Here is a 13,164-nt window from a genome sequence, read left to right as displayed (position 1 = left end):
GCTCTTCACAAACCTGGGTTACTTGGCTAGATCCAGAGCATCGGGCTTCAACCAACCTGTCCCTAGCAACTTTAATCTTAGTACGAAAACTGCCTGTTAAATTCTTACTCCAAGAAGTTAAGTGTCTTAGCACAGGTTCTCAATTTATGCAGGATGGGATTGTGTGCACTGACTTGCCAACTATTCTCAACAATAGACACAAAGCGACGAGTTTTGGGAGCTGGTGTAGTGCTATCAACTGAGAGATTCAACATACTGTGACTTGAGGTAGAAACAGCAAGATTGAAAAGTCGGCTGCTACTAATTATTTTTTTACAAATAAAGTGAGGCTTAATAATTACTCTTTTAAAATTTACTAGATCACACTTCACCTTTATTTATTTTAAAATTAAATATAACATATTCTTAATACTATATTTAAATTGAGAAAAAATAAGAGAGGAAGCAGGGAAATTAGAGAAAAAAAAATAAATTTATTTTTCATTTTTTCATATTTATTTAAGAAGGAATCGAAGAGAAAAAAAAATTTTTTTTCATCCACTATTTTCTCCAAAATGGGGGGAAATGGGAAGAAAATTTTTTAAATGACTTAAACTTCCATATGTTTTATAAGTTATTTTTTAAATTTTAAAGATAAAATTGTGATTTCATCCTCCTCTGTCCGAGCACAATTATAATAATTATTTCTTTTAATTACTATTTTTATCTTTTTTATTGGATTTTATTATAATTTTTTGTTTGTGATGTATATTAAAAATCATAAATATTATATAATTATTCATAAAATTCTATTATTATTTGTCCTTATTATATTATATAATATATATAATGGGGATAAATTGGTATTTTTAATTTTTTTTTCTTATTCATTGTTTTTCTAAATAAAGGAATATAAAGATATTTTCCTTTCCATCCTCCTTTATTTTCCTTTTATCCAAACATAAGGAGTATTTTCCATTCAATCTCGTATTTTATCCAAGCAAAGTGTAAGATAACAACGGTAGGAAAATTTTAAAATGTGTTAATTAAAAATATGTAAAAAATTAGAAAATTAGATAATACAAAGATTCAATAAAAGCTTGAGGGTGTACCAACCCGTCCCAACTACCTATCAAAGTTGGAATATCAACGCTATCTTTCAACTACCATTCTCACTCTCACAACGCCCATTCTTCTTCTCTATCCATCCAAACACGCCATTTATTAAGTACCCATTCATTTGTTTAGCTTCACCAACACAACCAAAGAATTTTTCAATCTCTTGTCTCTTTTTTCAATCTCTCTGCTTAAGGTTTCAACTCTCAATGGCTGACTTGGATCATTCTTCTAGTGATGATGTTTCTGTTGATTCTAGAGGTACTTATTTATTCTCAAAATCCATGGCTCTTATTTTTCTTTTGCTGTTTTCAATTCTTCAATGGCTGACTCTGATCTCTCCCCTTTTAATTTCTGCTATCCATTTACTGGATTTCTTTTTCTAATTTCCTTAGGGATGAAAATATGAAAAAACAATTCTGGGCTTTTGTTTTCCGTGGTTACCCATATGAAATTGATAGCTGTTTTTGCTTTCTTTTTGGGGTGAAAATTGCAGAGGAATCAAGCCAAGAATCTAAGCTTGAATTCACAGAGGATGAAGAAACCCTTATTACTAGGATGTATAATCTTGTTGGAGAGAGGTGAGCTTTAATTTCTTGCTTTTTTTTTTTTGGTATTTAATTTTTTTAGTAATGGAAGATATCAAGTGAAAGAATTAATGAGTAAATTTCTGTAGGTGGCCTCTAATTGCTGGGAGAATTCCAGGAAGAACAGCGGAGGAAATTGAGAAGTACTGGAATTCCAGATTCTCTTCAAGTCAATAAAATTATTAAAAAAAAAAATGTAAATGGTGCTGCCTCTGTAAAATGGGTTATTAAAGCAGCAAAATTTTGGGTGGTAGCTAATCAGAAAGAAGAAGATGTTTGGAAGGAGTTTGCTAATTTTCTCTGGAAAGAAAATAAAGGAAAAGAAAAGAGAAGAAAATGCAGTATGGGATTTTGATGGGAGATATGATTGTGCAAACTGAAATGGTTTCATCGTTTTGTTATTTTTGGAATCATCTGTGTGGGGGATTGGCTTCTCTTGCTCAGTATTATTGTAAATGTGTTTGCAATTATTATCCTGTGAATTATCTTAGATCTTGAATATTTTCATTATTCTCATTTATAATATGTCTAATTTTTTATTTATTTATAAAAAAAAAGGTAACCAATGACCAAACGGTAGGCTTGATTTTAGACTCTATTTTTATGTTCAATAAAAAAAAACTCAAATTTTTCGGAAAAAATATATATAATATTAAACAAAAAAATAATTATTTTTCATAAAGAATATAATTTTTCTATTTAATTAATTATTTATATAAATAATTTTAAATAATTGTTATTCAATATATTAAATTAATTTTTCTAAATCCCCCTTAATTTTAGTTATGTACTATCCGACCTTATCTTGACAGATCAAGTCAAGTCATTACTCAAAAATATTCAACCTGTTCTTATCATTGTAGTTCGGATCAACCAACTGCACGGTTGGAGTGCTATAGTTCCCGATTCCTATCATTTACCATAAGATCCTTTTTTTTTTTTTTTAATTTATGTTTAATGGTTGGATACATTTTGCAGCTTTGGCATGGCAGGAAGCGGTGGTTAGGAACTTAGGTGTAAACATTTACTCATTTTGATTTTACTCAATTCGATTTAAAATCAAATCAAATTAAATAAATTAAAAATTAAAATTTTAGTATTTATAAAAATTAAATTAAATTGATTTTAATTAAAAATTAAATCAAATCGAATCAATCTGATTTAATTTGATTCGATTCGATTTAATTAATTTTAATTTTTAATAATTTTTTTATTTTTTATATTTTATTTTTAATATTTTAAAATTTAATTAAAATATTTTAATTTTAATATGATTTAATTTTTCTATATTATTGAAAATAATATATTATTATCACTAATGAATTCGATTCGATTTTTTTTATTTTTTTCTGATTAAAACCGAATCGAATCAAAATAACAAAATTTTTAAAATTAAAAATTAAATCAAACCAAAATAAATAAAAAATCAAATTGAATTTTTAAATTAATTCAGGTCGATTGATTTTTTTAGTTTGAACCAAATACTACTCATTCCAAGCAACGCCAAGAAATTTTATGTATATAATTTTTAATTATTTTACATTAGGCCCTCCCACATTAATAATAAAATTTAAAATACAGTGAATAATAAAAATTTTAATTTTTTAAAAATATTTTAATAAATTAATATAATTTAATTTTTTATTATTTAATTTAAAAAATATTTAAATAAACTCTGTACACTATAAAATAAGACACATGAAATATGAATTTCAGATTCATAATAAACTAAATTTATATACTTTTTATATTATTTTATATTTATTTAATCTATTATATAAATGGTTTTAGTCTTCTCGAAATTTGGCAAATTTATACCCGTCATCACTTGGCTTTAGAGATTTAGACTTCAGTCTCTTGTTTTTTAATTTTTGTTATTGTAAAATATTTTATCTTTAAAATTATTTAAAAAATTCATCATTTTTTAAAATATTACATAAAAATTCTTCATCTTCGATAACATTATAAAAAAAATAACTCAAACCATTTTGCACCATTGTCCAAATAAAATTTATTTATTGCAATGCTATGATGTAAAAAATAAGAAATTTTAAAATAAAAAATGTAATGTAAGATATTGATAATATCCTCTCTTCTCATACACCATTTCTCTCACTTGAGAAGTTTGAGTAGAGATAATATTATGAATATCTTATGTGCCATTTTTTATTTTTTTATTTTTTATTTCTTTTACCCCGTAGCTCTGCCATGATCAATTTTATTGAAAAAATAGATAAAAAATAGCTGGAAGATTTTTATATAACGCTTTTAATAATAAAAGATTTTAAAGTAATAAATTAAAGATGATGGACTGAAATATAACAATTTTCAACCAAGATAAATAACTGTGATAAATATAACAATTTACGTGTCTTTGGTTTTTTTAGTGGTTTTTTAGTCTCTAATTAAGAGACCCTCTTATAATTTAAGTCGGGCGAGCCGAGTATAATCGAAAGAAATATTGGTCAGATGTTGACTTTCCAAACTTCGATAATCTATTGACACAGAGTCCGACCTCCTTCCTTGTGAAAATTCAAAGTCTTAAATGCGCGTGCGATGAGTAGGACTAACGTGACATGCGTAATAGATATGGTATGGATTAGCTGACTCAACATTTATTAGTCAACTGTTCATTATTAATGAGCTGCTTGAAAAGCATGCTAAAAGTGTCCTTATCTTGTCCGATAGGACATGTCGTAGGGGAGCTAAGTATGACCAACGGTATATATACCCCTATCAAACTCAAACATGGAACACTTTTTTTTTAACTTCACATAAACCATATCTTTGTAGCCCTAAGAAAACCTTAACCTCTCGAATAATAAGACTTGATTCTATTACTCTCATTTATGACCAATATTTATTTCCTTTTGAGCCAATCTCAATTTATTGATTTCTCACACTGAATCAAACCATTTGTCTAGGTGTCATGATCCTACTACCCCCGAATCTCAACATCATCAATTGGCGCTGTCTGTGAGAACGAAGGAGGTTATTCTATCACTGGAGTTTTCAAACAAAATTCATTTAGATCTACATGGCTATTGTATATTTAACAATTTATTTCAAAAGAATCATAAATATTTAATTAATTCAAAATATTTTGAAATAAGTTGAAGATTTTAAGTTGGTTAAAAAAGATCTTTTCCACTTTAAGTTATCTTATTCTTTTTCCTAATATTACTGAACTATATTTTTAGCTAATATTATGAACTTGAATAATGTTAACTTTAGTACTATAAATAGCAGTGCATTTACGTTATTCATTATCACACACAAAAAAAAAATACTTCTCTTTCTCTCTACTTCTACTTCTCTATTTCTAGGTAATTAATAATTGTTGTTGTTCTTGCTCCTGAGTTACTTGTAATCCAGAAGGCTTGTTAAATTCAGGAGGATACACTACCGTCAGTGAATTATCCTTAAGGACATTGATTATTATCACGCCTCAAGCAAATATTCTGCTCATCTTTCATTTAATTTCTATATCTTTTTCTACCATTTTACAACAATCTTAAGGATAATGGCTGAAATTACTTCTCCTAACAATACTTCCATTACTAGACCTGTTGATCCTTCTGCCACTAGTATTCCAAATGGTGTTCCTACTGCTATGATGCAACCTGCCATGAAGATGTCCAAGCCATTCCCAAATGTCTCCAAAATTGAACAATTTAATGGTGACAATTTCAAACGCTGGCAGGAACGTGTATTTTCATTTCTTGATATGCATGGAGTTGGTTTTGCTCTCATCGATGCGAAACCTGCAGAAACTTCTGACAAACAATAGGAATTATGGGTTCATGCTAATAAGGTATGTAGATACACTATTATTAGCACGTTATCTAACGATCTCTTTGATGTTTATTGCTTTTATAAAGAAGCAAAATAAATATGGGAGTCCATAATTGTCAAATATACTGCTGAGGATGTGGCAAATAGAAATTTACTATTAACAAATTTTACAAATGGGAGATGGTGGATGATAAAGATATAAAGGCACAAATCATTGAATACCACAAATTGATTGAGGACTTGAAATCGAAAAATATAACACTTTAAGAGGAGCTTGTTGCTGGTTTGCTAATTAAAAAATTATTGACTTCGTGGAGCGACTAGAAGCAGCGACTCAAGCATAAACATAAGCAGTTGTCCCTTTTTGAGCTTATCACTCATATCATCATAGAATATACAAACAAGAAAGAGATTAAGAAAGCTAAAGGAAAAGAGATTGCTGCCAACACCAACTTAATCCAAGATAAGCCACACTACCAAAACAAAAGGTATAAAAAGAAAATTTGATTATAAACCAAAAATTAATAATCCTACTTTTAAGAAAAAAAAGGTAGTTGTTTTGTGTGTGGCAAGTTAGGTTATCATGCACCTCAATGCAGGAAAAGAATGGAGAGAAATGACAATCCTGCTAAACCAAAGGCAAATTTGGTGGAAGCAGATGACATAATTGTAGCGGTCATTTCTCAAGCCAATCTTGTGGCTAATGTGAATGAATGGGTCATAGACTCAGGTGCTACGAAGCACATTTGTGCAAATAAAAGTGTTTTTTCATCCTACACTCAAACTAGTGCAGGAGAAGATTCTGTGTTTCTTGGTAACTCAAGGACTACACAAGTTCTTAGAAAAGGCAAAGTGCTTCTTCGTCTCACATCCGGTAAATTTTTGAAATTGAATGAGGTGCTACATGTCCATGAAATTCAAACTAATCTGATTTTTGTTGCTCTGCTTGGTAAAAATGGAGTGAAAGTTACATTTGAATTTGACCAAGTAGTTAAAACTAAAAATAATGTCTTTATAGGTAAGAGATATTGTAATAATGGACTGTTTGTATTGCATGTTTCCAAGATTGTTAATAATGAAAATGTTAATTCTTCTGCTTACTTGATTGATTCTTTTAAATTATGAAATGATAGGATGGGTCATGTAAGTTTATATTATATTAATAAGATGCATGCAATTAGACTTATATCTAATATTAATTATTCAAGCTTGGATAAATGTGAAGTATGTGCTAAATCAAAACAAACAAAGAAAACTTGTGCTTCTATTTTTAGAGAAATTGAATTATTAAATTTAATTCACACTGACTTAGAAGATTTAAAACAAACTATGACTAGAGGGAGAAAAAGATACTATGTAACTTTTATTGACGACTTTTCTAGATATATTAAAGTATATTTATTAAGAAATAAAGATGAAACCTTTGACATGTTTCATTCGCATAAAAATGAAGTAGTAAATCAATAAAATAGAAAAATTAAAAGAATTAGATCAGATATGGGAGGTAAATATGTCTTGCTTAATTATTATTATGAAAAATATGGTATAATTCATGAAATTATCCCACCATATTCACCTGAATCAAATAGGGTAGCAGAAAGAAAAAATATAACTTTAAAGGAAATGATGAATTGTTTACTTGTTAGTTCTAATGTACTAGAAAATTTATGGGGTGAAGCCATTTTATTTGCATGTCACTTACAAAATAGAATTCCTTATAAAAAAAACTGATATTACACTTATGAATTATGGAAGAGTTATCTTCCTAATTTAAAATATTTAAAAGTGTGGGGGTGTTTAACCAAAGTTATGATTCCTGAACTAAAGAAAAAAAAATTGGTGCAAATACTTCTGATTGTTTATTTATTTGTTATGCTAATTGTAGTACTAAATTGTAATACTATTATTAAAACTAAAAATGCTGAGTTTGTTTAAAATATTTTTCCTCTAAGAAATAAAGTTGTTTCTAATGCATCTGTTAGTAAACATATAAATGAAAGTGAAGTTAAAGAGTTAAGAAGATCAAAAAGACAAAGGAAAGAAAAATCCTTTGGAAATTATTTTCATGCTTATCTTTTGGAAGATGATCTTTAACTTTTTCAGATGCAAATTTTTCTTCTAATGCATTATTTTAAAAAGAAGCTATTAAAGTTGAAATTGATTCTATTTTACAAAATAATACTTTGGAAATTGTTGTTTTACCATATGGAGCAAAACCAATTGGTTGCAAATGGATTTTCAAAAAGAAATTAAATCTTGATGGTTCAATTGATAAATACAAAGTTAGACTTGTTGCAAAAGGTTTTACTCAAAAACAAAATATTGACTATTTTAATACTTAAGCTCCTGTTATTAGAATTTCTTCAATTATAATTTTAATTGCTTTGGCTTCTATTTACAAAATTTATATCCATCAGATGGATGTAAAAACTACATTTTTAAATAGTGATTTGGAAGAAGAGATTTATATGGTACAACCAGAAGGTTGTGTTGTTTTAGGTCAAGAAAAAAAAGTTTGTAAATTGGTTAAGTCTTTATATGGTTTAAAACAAGTACCAAAACAATGGCATGAAAAATTTGACCAAGTTTTGTTAAGTAATGGTTTTTCTTCTATTGAGGTTGATAAATGTGTTTATATAAAACTTGTTGGAAATGATTGTGTAATTATATGCTTATATGTGGATGATATGCTAATTTTTTGTTCATGTCTTGATATAGTTCAAGAAACAAAAAAATTTTTATCTTCTAAATTTAAAATGAAAGACATGGGAGAAGCTAAAGTAATTTTGGGTGTGAAAATTGTACGAAATGATCATTGATTAATATTGACTCAAGAACATTATGTTGAAAAACTTCTAAAGAAATTTGAGAAGTTTGATGTGAAACCTATAAACACTCCATTTGATGCTAACAGTCAGTTAAAAAAAATGTTGGAGATATTGTATTCTAGTCTAAATATGCTCAAATTATTGGAAGTTTAATTCATTTGATGAATTTTACTCGACCAAATATACCTTATGAAGTGTGTAGACTAAGTAGGGACACTCAAAATCCTAACCATGGTCATTTGAATGCTTTGGTATGTTTAATGAAATATTTGAGAGGTACAATAAACTATGGTATTCTATATAGTAGATTTCCCGCTGTGCTAGAAGAGTATAGCGATGCAAACTGGATTTCAGACTCAGATGAAATCAAGTCAACTAGTGGTTATATTTTCATCCAAGGTGGTGGAGCAATATCATGAAAATCAGTAAAATAAACTGTTTGTAATACCTAGCTAGACTCCGGTGTCAAAATTCCAACCTTCCGACAGAATCCCCGTTGGAATCCGGAATCTCGGATACCGGAATCTCTTAGAAAGGTAAAATATGTTTTTACAAAATGTTTTTCATGATTTTATTGATTGGTTTTGAGTTAAAGTTTTAAAAAAAATGGAAGAAAATTTTTTTTGAGAGATAAGTCCAAGTTCGGCCGCCGAACCTCATATTCGGCCCCCGAACATAGTGCTGCCGCGGGAGCTCTCTTTCGACCCTCGAAGGTGGTCTGACCAGCCACCTATAAGAGGCCTCCAGTCCGAAAATAGGGGAGTTTCTCTCTCCATTTTCGGGTAAATGTGAGTTCTTGCCCTTCCTTTGATGATTTTATGTTTTTCCTTCAAATTTTCATGAGTTTTCGCTTGTTTTTGAAGTTTTGAGCTTGGATCAAAGATTTTAAAGTTTGGAAGACCGTTTCCCCTCAACCACAAGTTTGAGTCGCATCTACCTTAGATCGTCAAGAGGTAAGTGTAGATCCTTGTCTTTTCCTATATTTTAAGTAAGTTTTAAAAAGGGTTAAGGGTTAAGTTACATGTTATGGTTAGATATAATGTTATAGGTTTTGAGTTGGGTTTTTTATGAATGTATGCTTATGTGATGTTCTTCTTGTTGTTGTTGGGACTTAAGTTAGTTTTATGCCCCTTATGCTTGATGGAGTGAGTTTTTGCATGTTTTGAGAAGTTGGGTATGAGTTTGGTGAGTTTTGGTGGCTGAGTGTTGAGGCAGAATCGAGTTCTACCATCCTGGAGAACCCAGGTTCAGCCGCCGAACCTGCCTGTGGAGGCATCCTTTGGCCGCCTAACCTGCCCTCGAAAGGGAGGACTTTCGGATCTGTGAAGGGGTTAGGCCGCCGAACCTGCCCCCGAAGGTTGGTAACTTTCGGATCTGTGGAGACCTTCGGCCGTCGAACCTACCCCCAAAAGTGCCTGACTTTCGGATCTGTAGTGTAATACCCGGCTAGACTCCGGTATCGGAATTCCTACCGTCCGGTGGAATCTCGGATGTCGGAGACCTCTAGAAGGGGTAAAACCATGTTTTCTTAAAATGTTTTGATGTATTTTATGGTTTTTAATGAAAATAAATACAAGTTTTGAGTGGAGAGGGCTTTGGAGACTTTGCCAGGTTTGGCCGCCGAACCTCATGTTCGGCCGCCGAACTTGCATGCGCTGTGGGGGCACGTTAGGCCGCCGAAAGGTGGTAAGGACAGCCCTATAAAAGGACCCCATGGCTGAAACGGGCAAGCTTTTCTTCCCGTTTTCGGCCAAGGTGAGTTCTCCACCGCCCCTCCTCTGTTTTGAGCTTCTCCCTTCGAGTTTTCATGTTTTTCTTATGAGTTTTCACCTTGTTTTGAAGATTTTCGAGTTTAAGGCAAGTTTTGGAGCTTTGAGGTTCAAGAACTCAAATCTCTCCCATCTTCGAGCTAGGGTCGTTTTCCTCTCGATTTTCAAGAGGTAAGGGCCGATCTTGAGCTCACTATATGTTTTTAACAAGTTTTTAGTTGATTCTTGAAGTAGAAATGCATGTGTAGGGTTTTATGAGTTTTTGGGTTTTTGTTGGATTATGGGAAATGTATGTTGGTTTTGTGTTGTTTGATGTGTTGTAGATGGGGTTTTAGTTGGTTTGAAGCCCCTAGGAACTTGTATGCTTGAGTATGTGTGTTGTAGAATAAGTTTATGCATGATTGGAAGTTTTGGAGGCAAATGTGCATAGAGGAGCCAAGTTTCTGCCCATTGGCAGAAACCAGGTTCGGCAGCCGAAGGACTTTCGGCCGCCGAACATGGCTGGGGAGGCAAGCCTTTCGGCTGCCGAAGCCTGCCCCCGAAAAGAGACTTTCGTCTCTGTCTGGGACTTTCGGCCGCCGAAGGTGCCACCGAACCTGCCTGGGTTTCGGCTCTGGAGGGACTTTCGGCCGCCGAAGGTGCCGCCGAACCTGCCCTGTTCAGCCTTCCTTTGCATGTTTTGCATGATTGTTTCATGTTGTTCTAGGGGGTTTTTGGGGGATGTTTTTAGAGTTATGTTCTAGTTGTTTGGTCCCTCATTTGAGTCCACCTGTGTAGGTTCGGACCCGAGGAACCGAGGACCCCAGCAGTGAGTTCAGCTGCTTCTGAGTCAGTAGAGCATCAGCCAGAGGTGAGTAGAATAAACCTTTATGTTTTAAAGCAAATGAATTATACAGTTGAGCATGTTCATGCATCATGAATGCCATGTGATGAATTAGATTGTTTGCATTAGAAATCACGAATATGTTGCATTGCATTTATGATGTTGATGTGGATTGGTTATTGGATGATCCTTTAGTCCTCATATGGTATGATGATGTTACGGCATGATATGGTATGGAAGTCCAGGTTGTACCCATTCTACGTCCCTGGCACTATGTAAGAGAAAGTCCAGGTTGTACCCATTCTACGTCCCTGGCACATTGGAATGTTATGATATGTTATGTTAAGAGAAAGACCGGTTGTACCCATTCTACGTCCCGGCACTTTGGAATGTAGAGGACTATTGGTGACAATACCATCTGAGATGTGATTTGTTGTGATGTGTTGCATTACATGATGGCATGAGATTTTAAATGTTGTTTTCTATTATTCTGCTCACTGGGCTCTAGTAGCTCACTCCTTTTCCCTAATCCCCCAGGATTGCAGGTACGGGCTAGACTGAGAAGTCAAGAAGAGTAAAGTCATGTGTTTGTAATAGATAGAAAGTGGACATGATAAATTGTAAGATGATGTAAAGTTTGAATAGTCATGTTATGTATAATAATATTGAGGAATAGAAGTTGTGCTTGACCCTATGGATGTTGTTATACCTTTTAATACATGATCTTAGATGTTTATGATGTGGATGTTTAACCAACTCAACACATGTTATGCCACCCATTGGGGGCATTGATGAGATCCCACAGAGGGGTCAAGTTTATGATTATGACTATGTTCAGTGCATGCACAGGTTGAGTTTGGTGTATGATAGAATGTATGAAAGAAAAGTTTTAATTTTTATGTATGATTGTTGATCATGTATGGGATTAAACAGGTTTACAGGTTACATGTCAGGCTTGCTACGGGTCCCGGCGGCCTTAAGCCGATCTGGATCCTAGCGCCGGTAGCGGTCCGATTTTCGGGTCGTTACAAAATGGTATCAGAGCCCTAGGTTCATATGGTCGGACCTAGAGTGTCGGGCTCATAGATGTTATAGAAGGTCAAGCACAATAGGAAGATCATGTCCACTAGGATAGGATGTAGAGTCCTGTCTTGATTGATGATGTGAAATGCTATGATTATATGCATGTGCATTAATGATGTATGTGATGAGGGTTCATGTGTGCCCACATGAACCGTATGATGCTAATGTTTGCTTGTTATGTGCTGCTTTTCAGAAAACAGGATGAGGGGAACTCGTCGATCAGCAAGATTGACTGGAGTACCACCTGAGGATGAGGGCACGAGCGCCCGTCCTCCTGCATTGCCTAGGGCAATGTCATGTAGATCAAGCAGAGAAAGAGTGTCAAGGGACCCTAGAAGGTCTTTTGATGCTAGCAGAAGGGGAACAGATAGAGGAGGAAGTTCTTCAGATGTGAGGGAGGTTATGGAAGAGGATCAGAGGAGGGATGGGAATCTGGATGTCAGCATGACGGAAGAAGGGATAGGGGAGTCGCAGGGAGGCGCTCAGGCCTCGGGGTATGGTTTTCCACCCCATTATCCACCCTTCCCACAGGGTTCAGGGTATCCGATGGGAGGCACATCGTGTAACGACCCGGAAACTGATACCCCTCTGTAACGGCCCAAACCGCCACCGACGCTAGGATCCAGATCTGCTTAAGGCCGCCGGGACCCGTAGTAAGCCGAACATACCTCCTATCACCTGGTCAAATCCCATACATGATCAAAGCTTTAACATAAAAACTCAAACATCTGATGTAATTACCGAGCTTGACCTGTATGCAACATAACTGAAAACATAAAGAAACCCCCTACTAGAGTCCTCATCAAAACTCTAGCCGAGTCAACATCTCATACATCAAGCCGGAGTCACATCCAAAGAACTAGAACCTAACATGTGCATACATCAAACCACAAACATAAGACCACTACTAGGGTCCTTATCCATTTCCATAGCGTGGTAAACAACACATGCCACAAGATTAGTTCAAACACAACTCAACAATAAACCATTACATACATCATGTATTAAACAGGGACTAACCACGTCTTAGGGCCAAGCACAGTTCTAATCCATAAACATAACTCTACTTAACTTTACATTACAATCTCTTGCAAATCATTATATCAATTTATAATACATGTCCACACTAAAAGTACTAAGCTAATACTATTACATAATCAAAACCTTTACTCTTGAGACTTCCC

At 33.3% G+C, this 13,164-nt stretch overlaps 1 protein-coding gene across 1 annotated transcript; it reads left to right on the top strand.

Moving 5' to 3' along the window:
• The first annotated feature begins 1,104 nt into the window (after positions 1-1,104).
• On the top strand, positions 1,105-2,172 carry LOC110629575 (MYB-like transcription factor ETC1). Its single transcript, XM_021776607.2, has 3 exons — positions 1,105-1,356; positions 1,592-1,676; positions 1,772-2,172. Exons 1-3 carry the CDS (start codon positions 1,305-1,307, stop codon positions 1,857-1,859), a joined length of 225 nt encoding a protein of 74 aa, XP_021632299.1. The 5' UTR covers positions 1,105-1,304; the 3' UTR covers positions 1,860-2,172.
• Positions 2,173-13,164: the final 10,992 nt, after the last annotated feature.

This window comes from Manihot esculenta, chromosome 13 (genome assembly GCF_001659605.2).
Source record: "Manihot esculenta cultivar AM560-2 chromosome 13, M.esculenta_v8, whole genome shotgun sequence".
Taxonomy (NCBI): Eukaryota; Viridiplantae; Streptophyta; class Magnoliopsida; order Malpighiales; family Euphorbiaceae; genus Manihot; species Manihot esculenta.
Note: the sequence above shows the minus strand (reverse complement) of the source record. Positions and strands in the feature narration are given on the sequence as shown.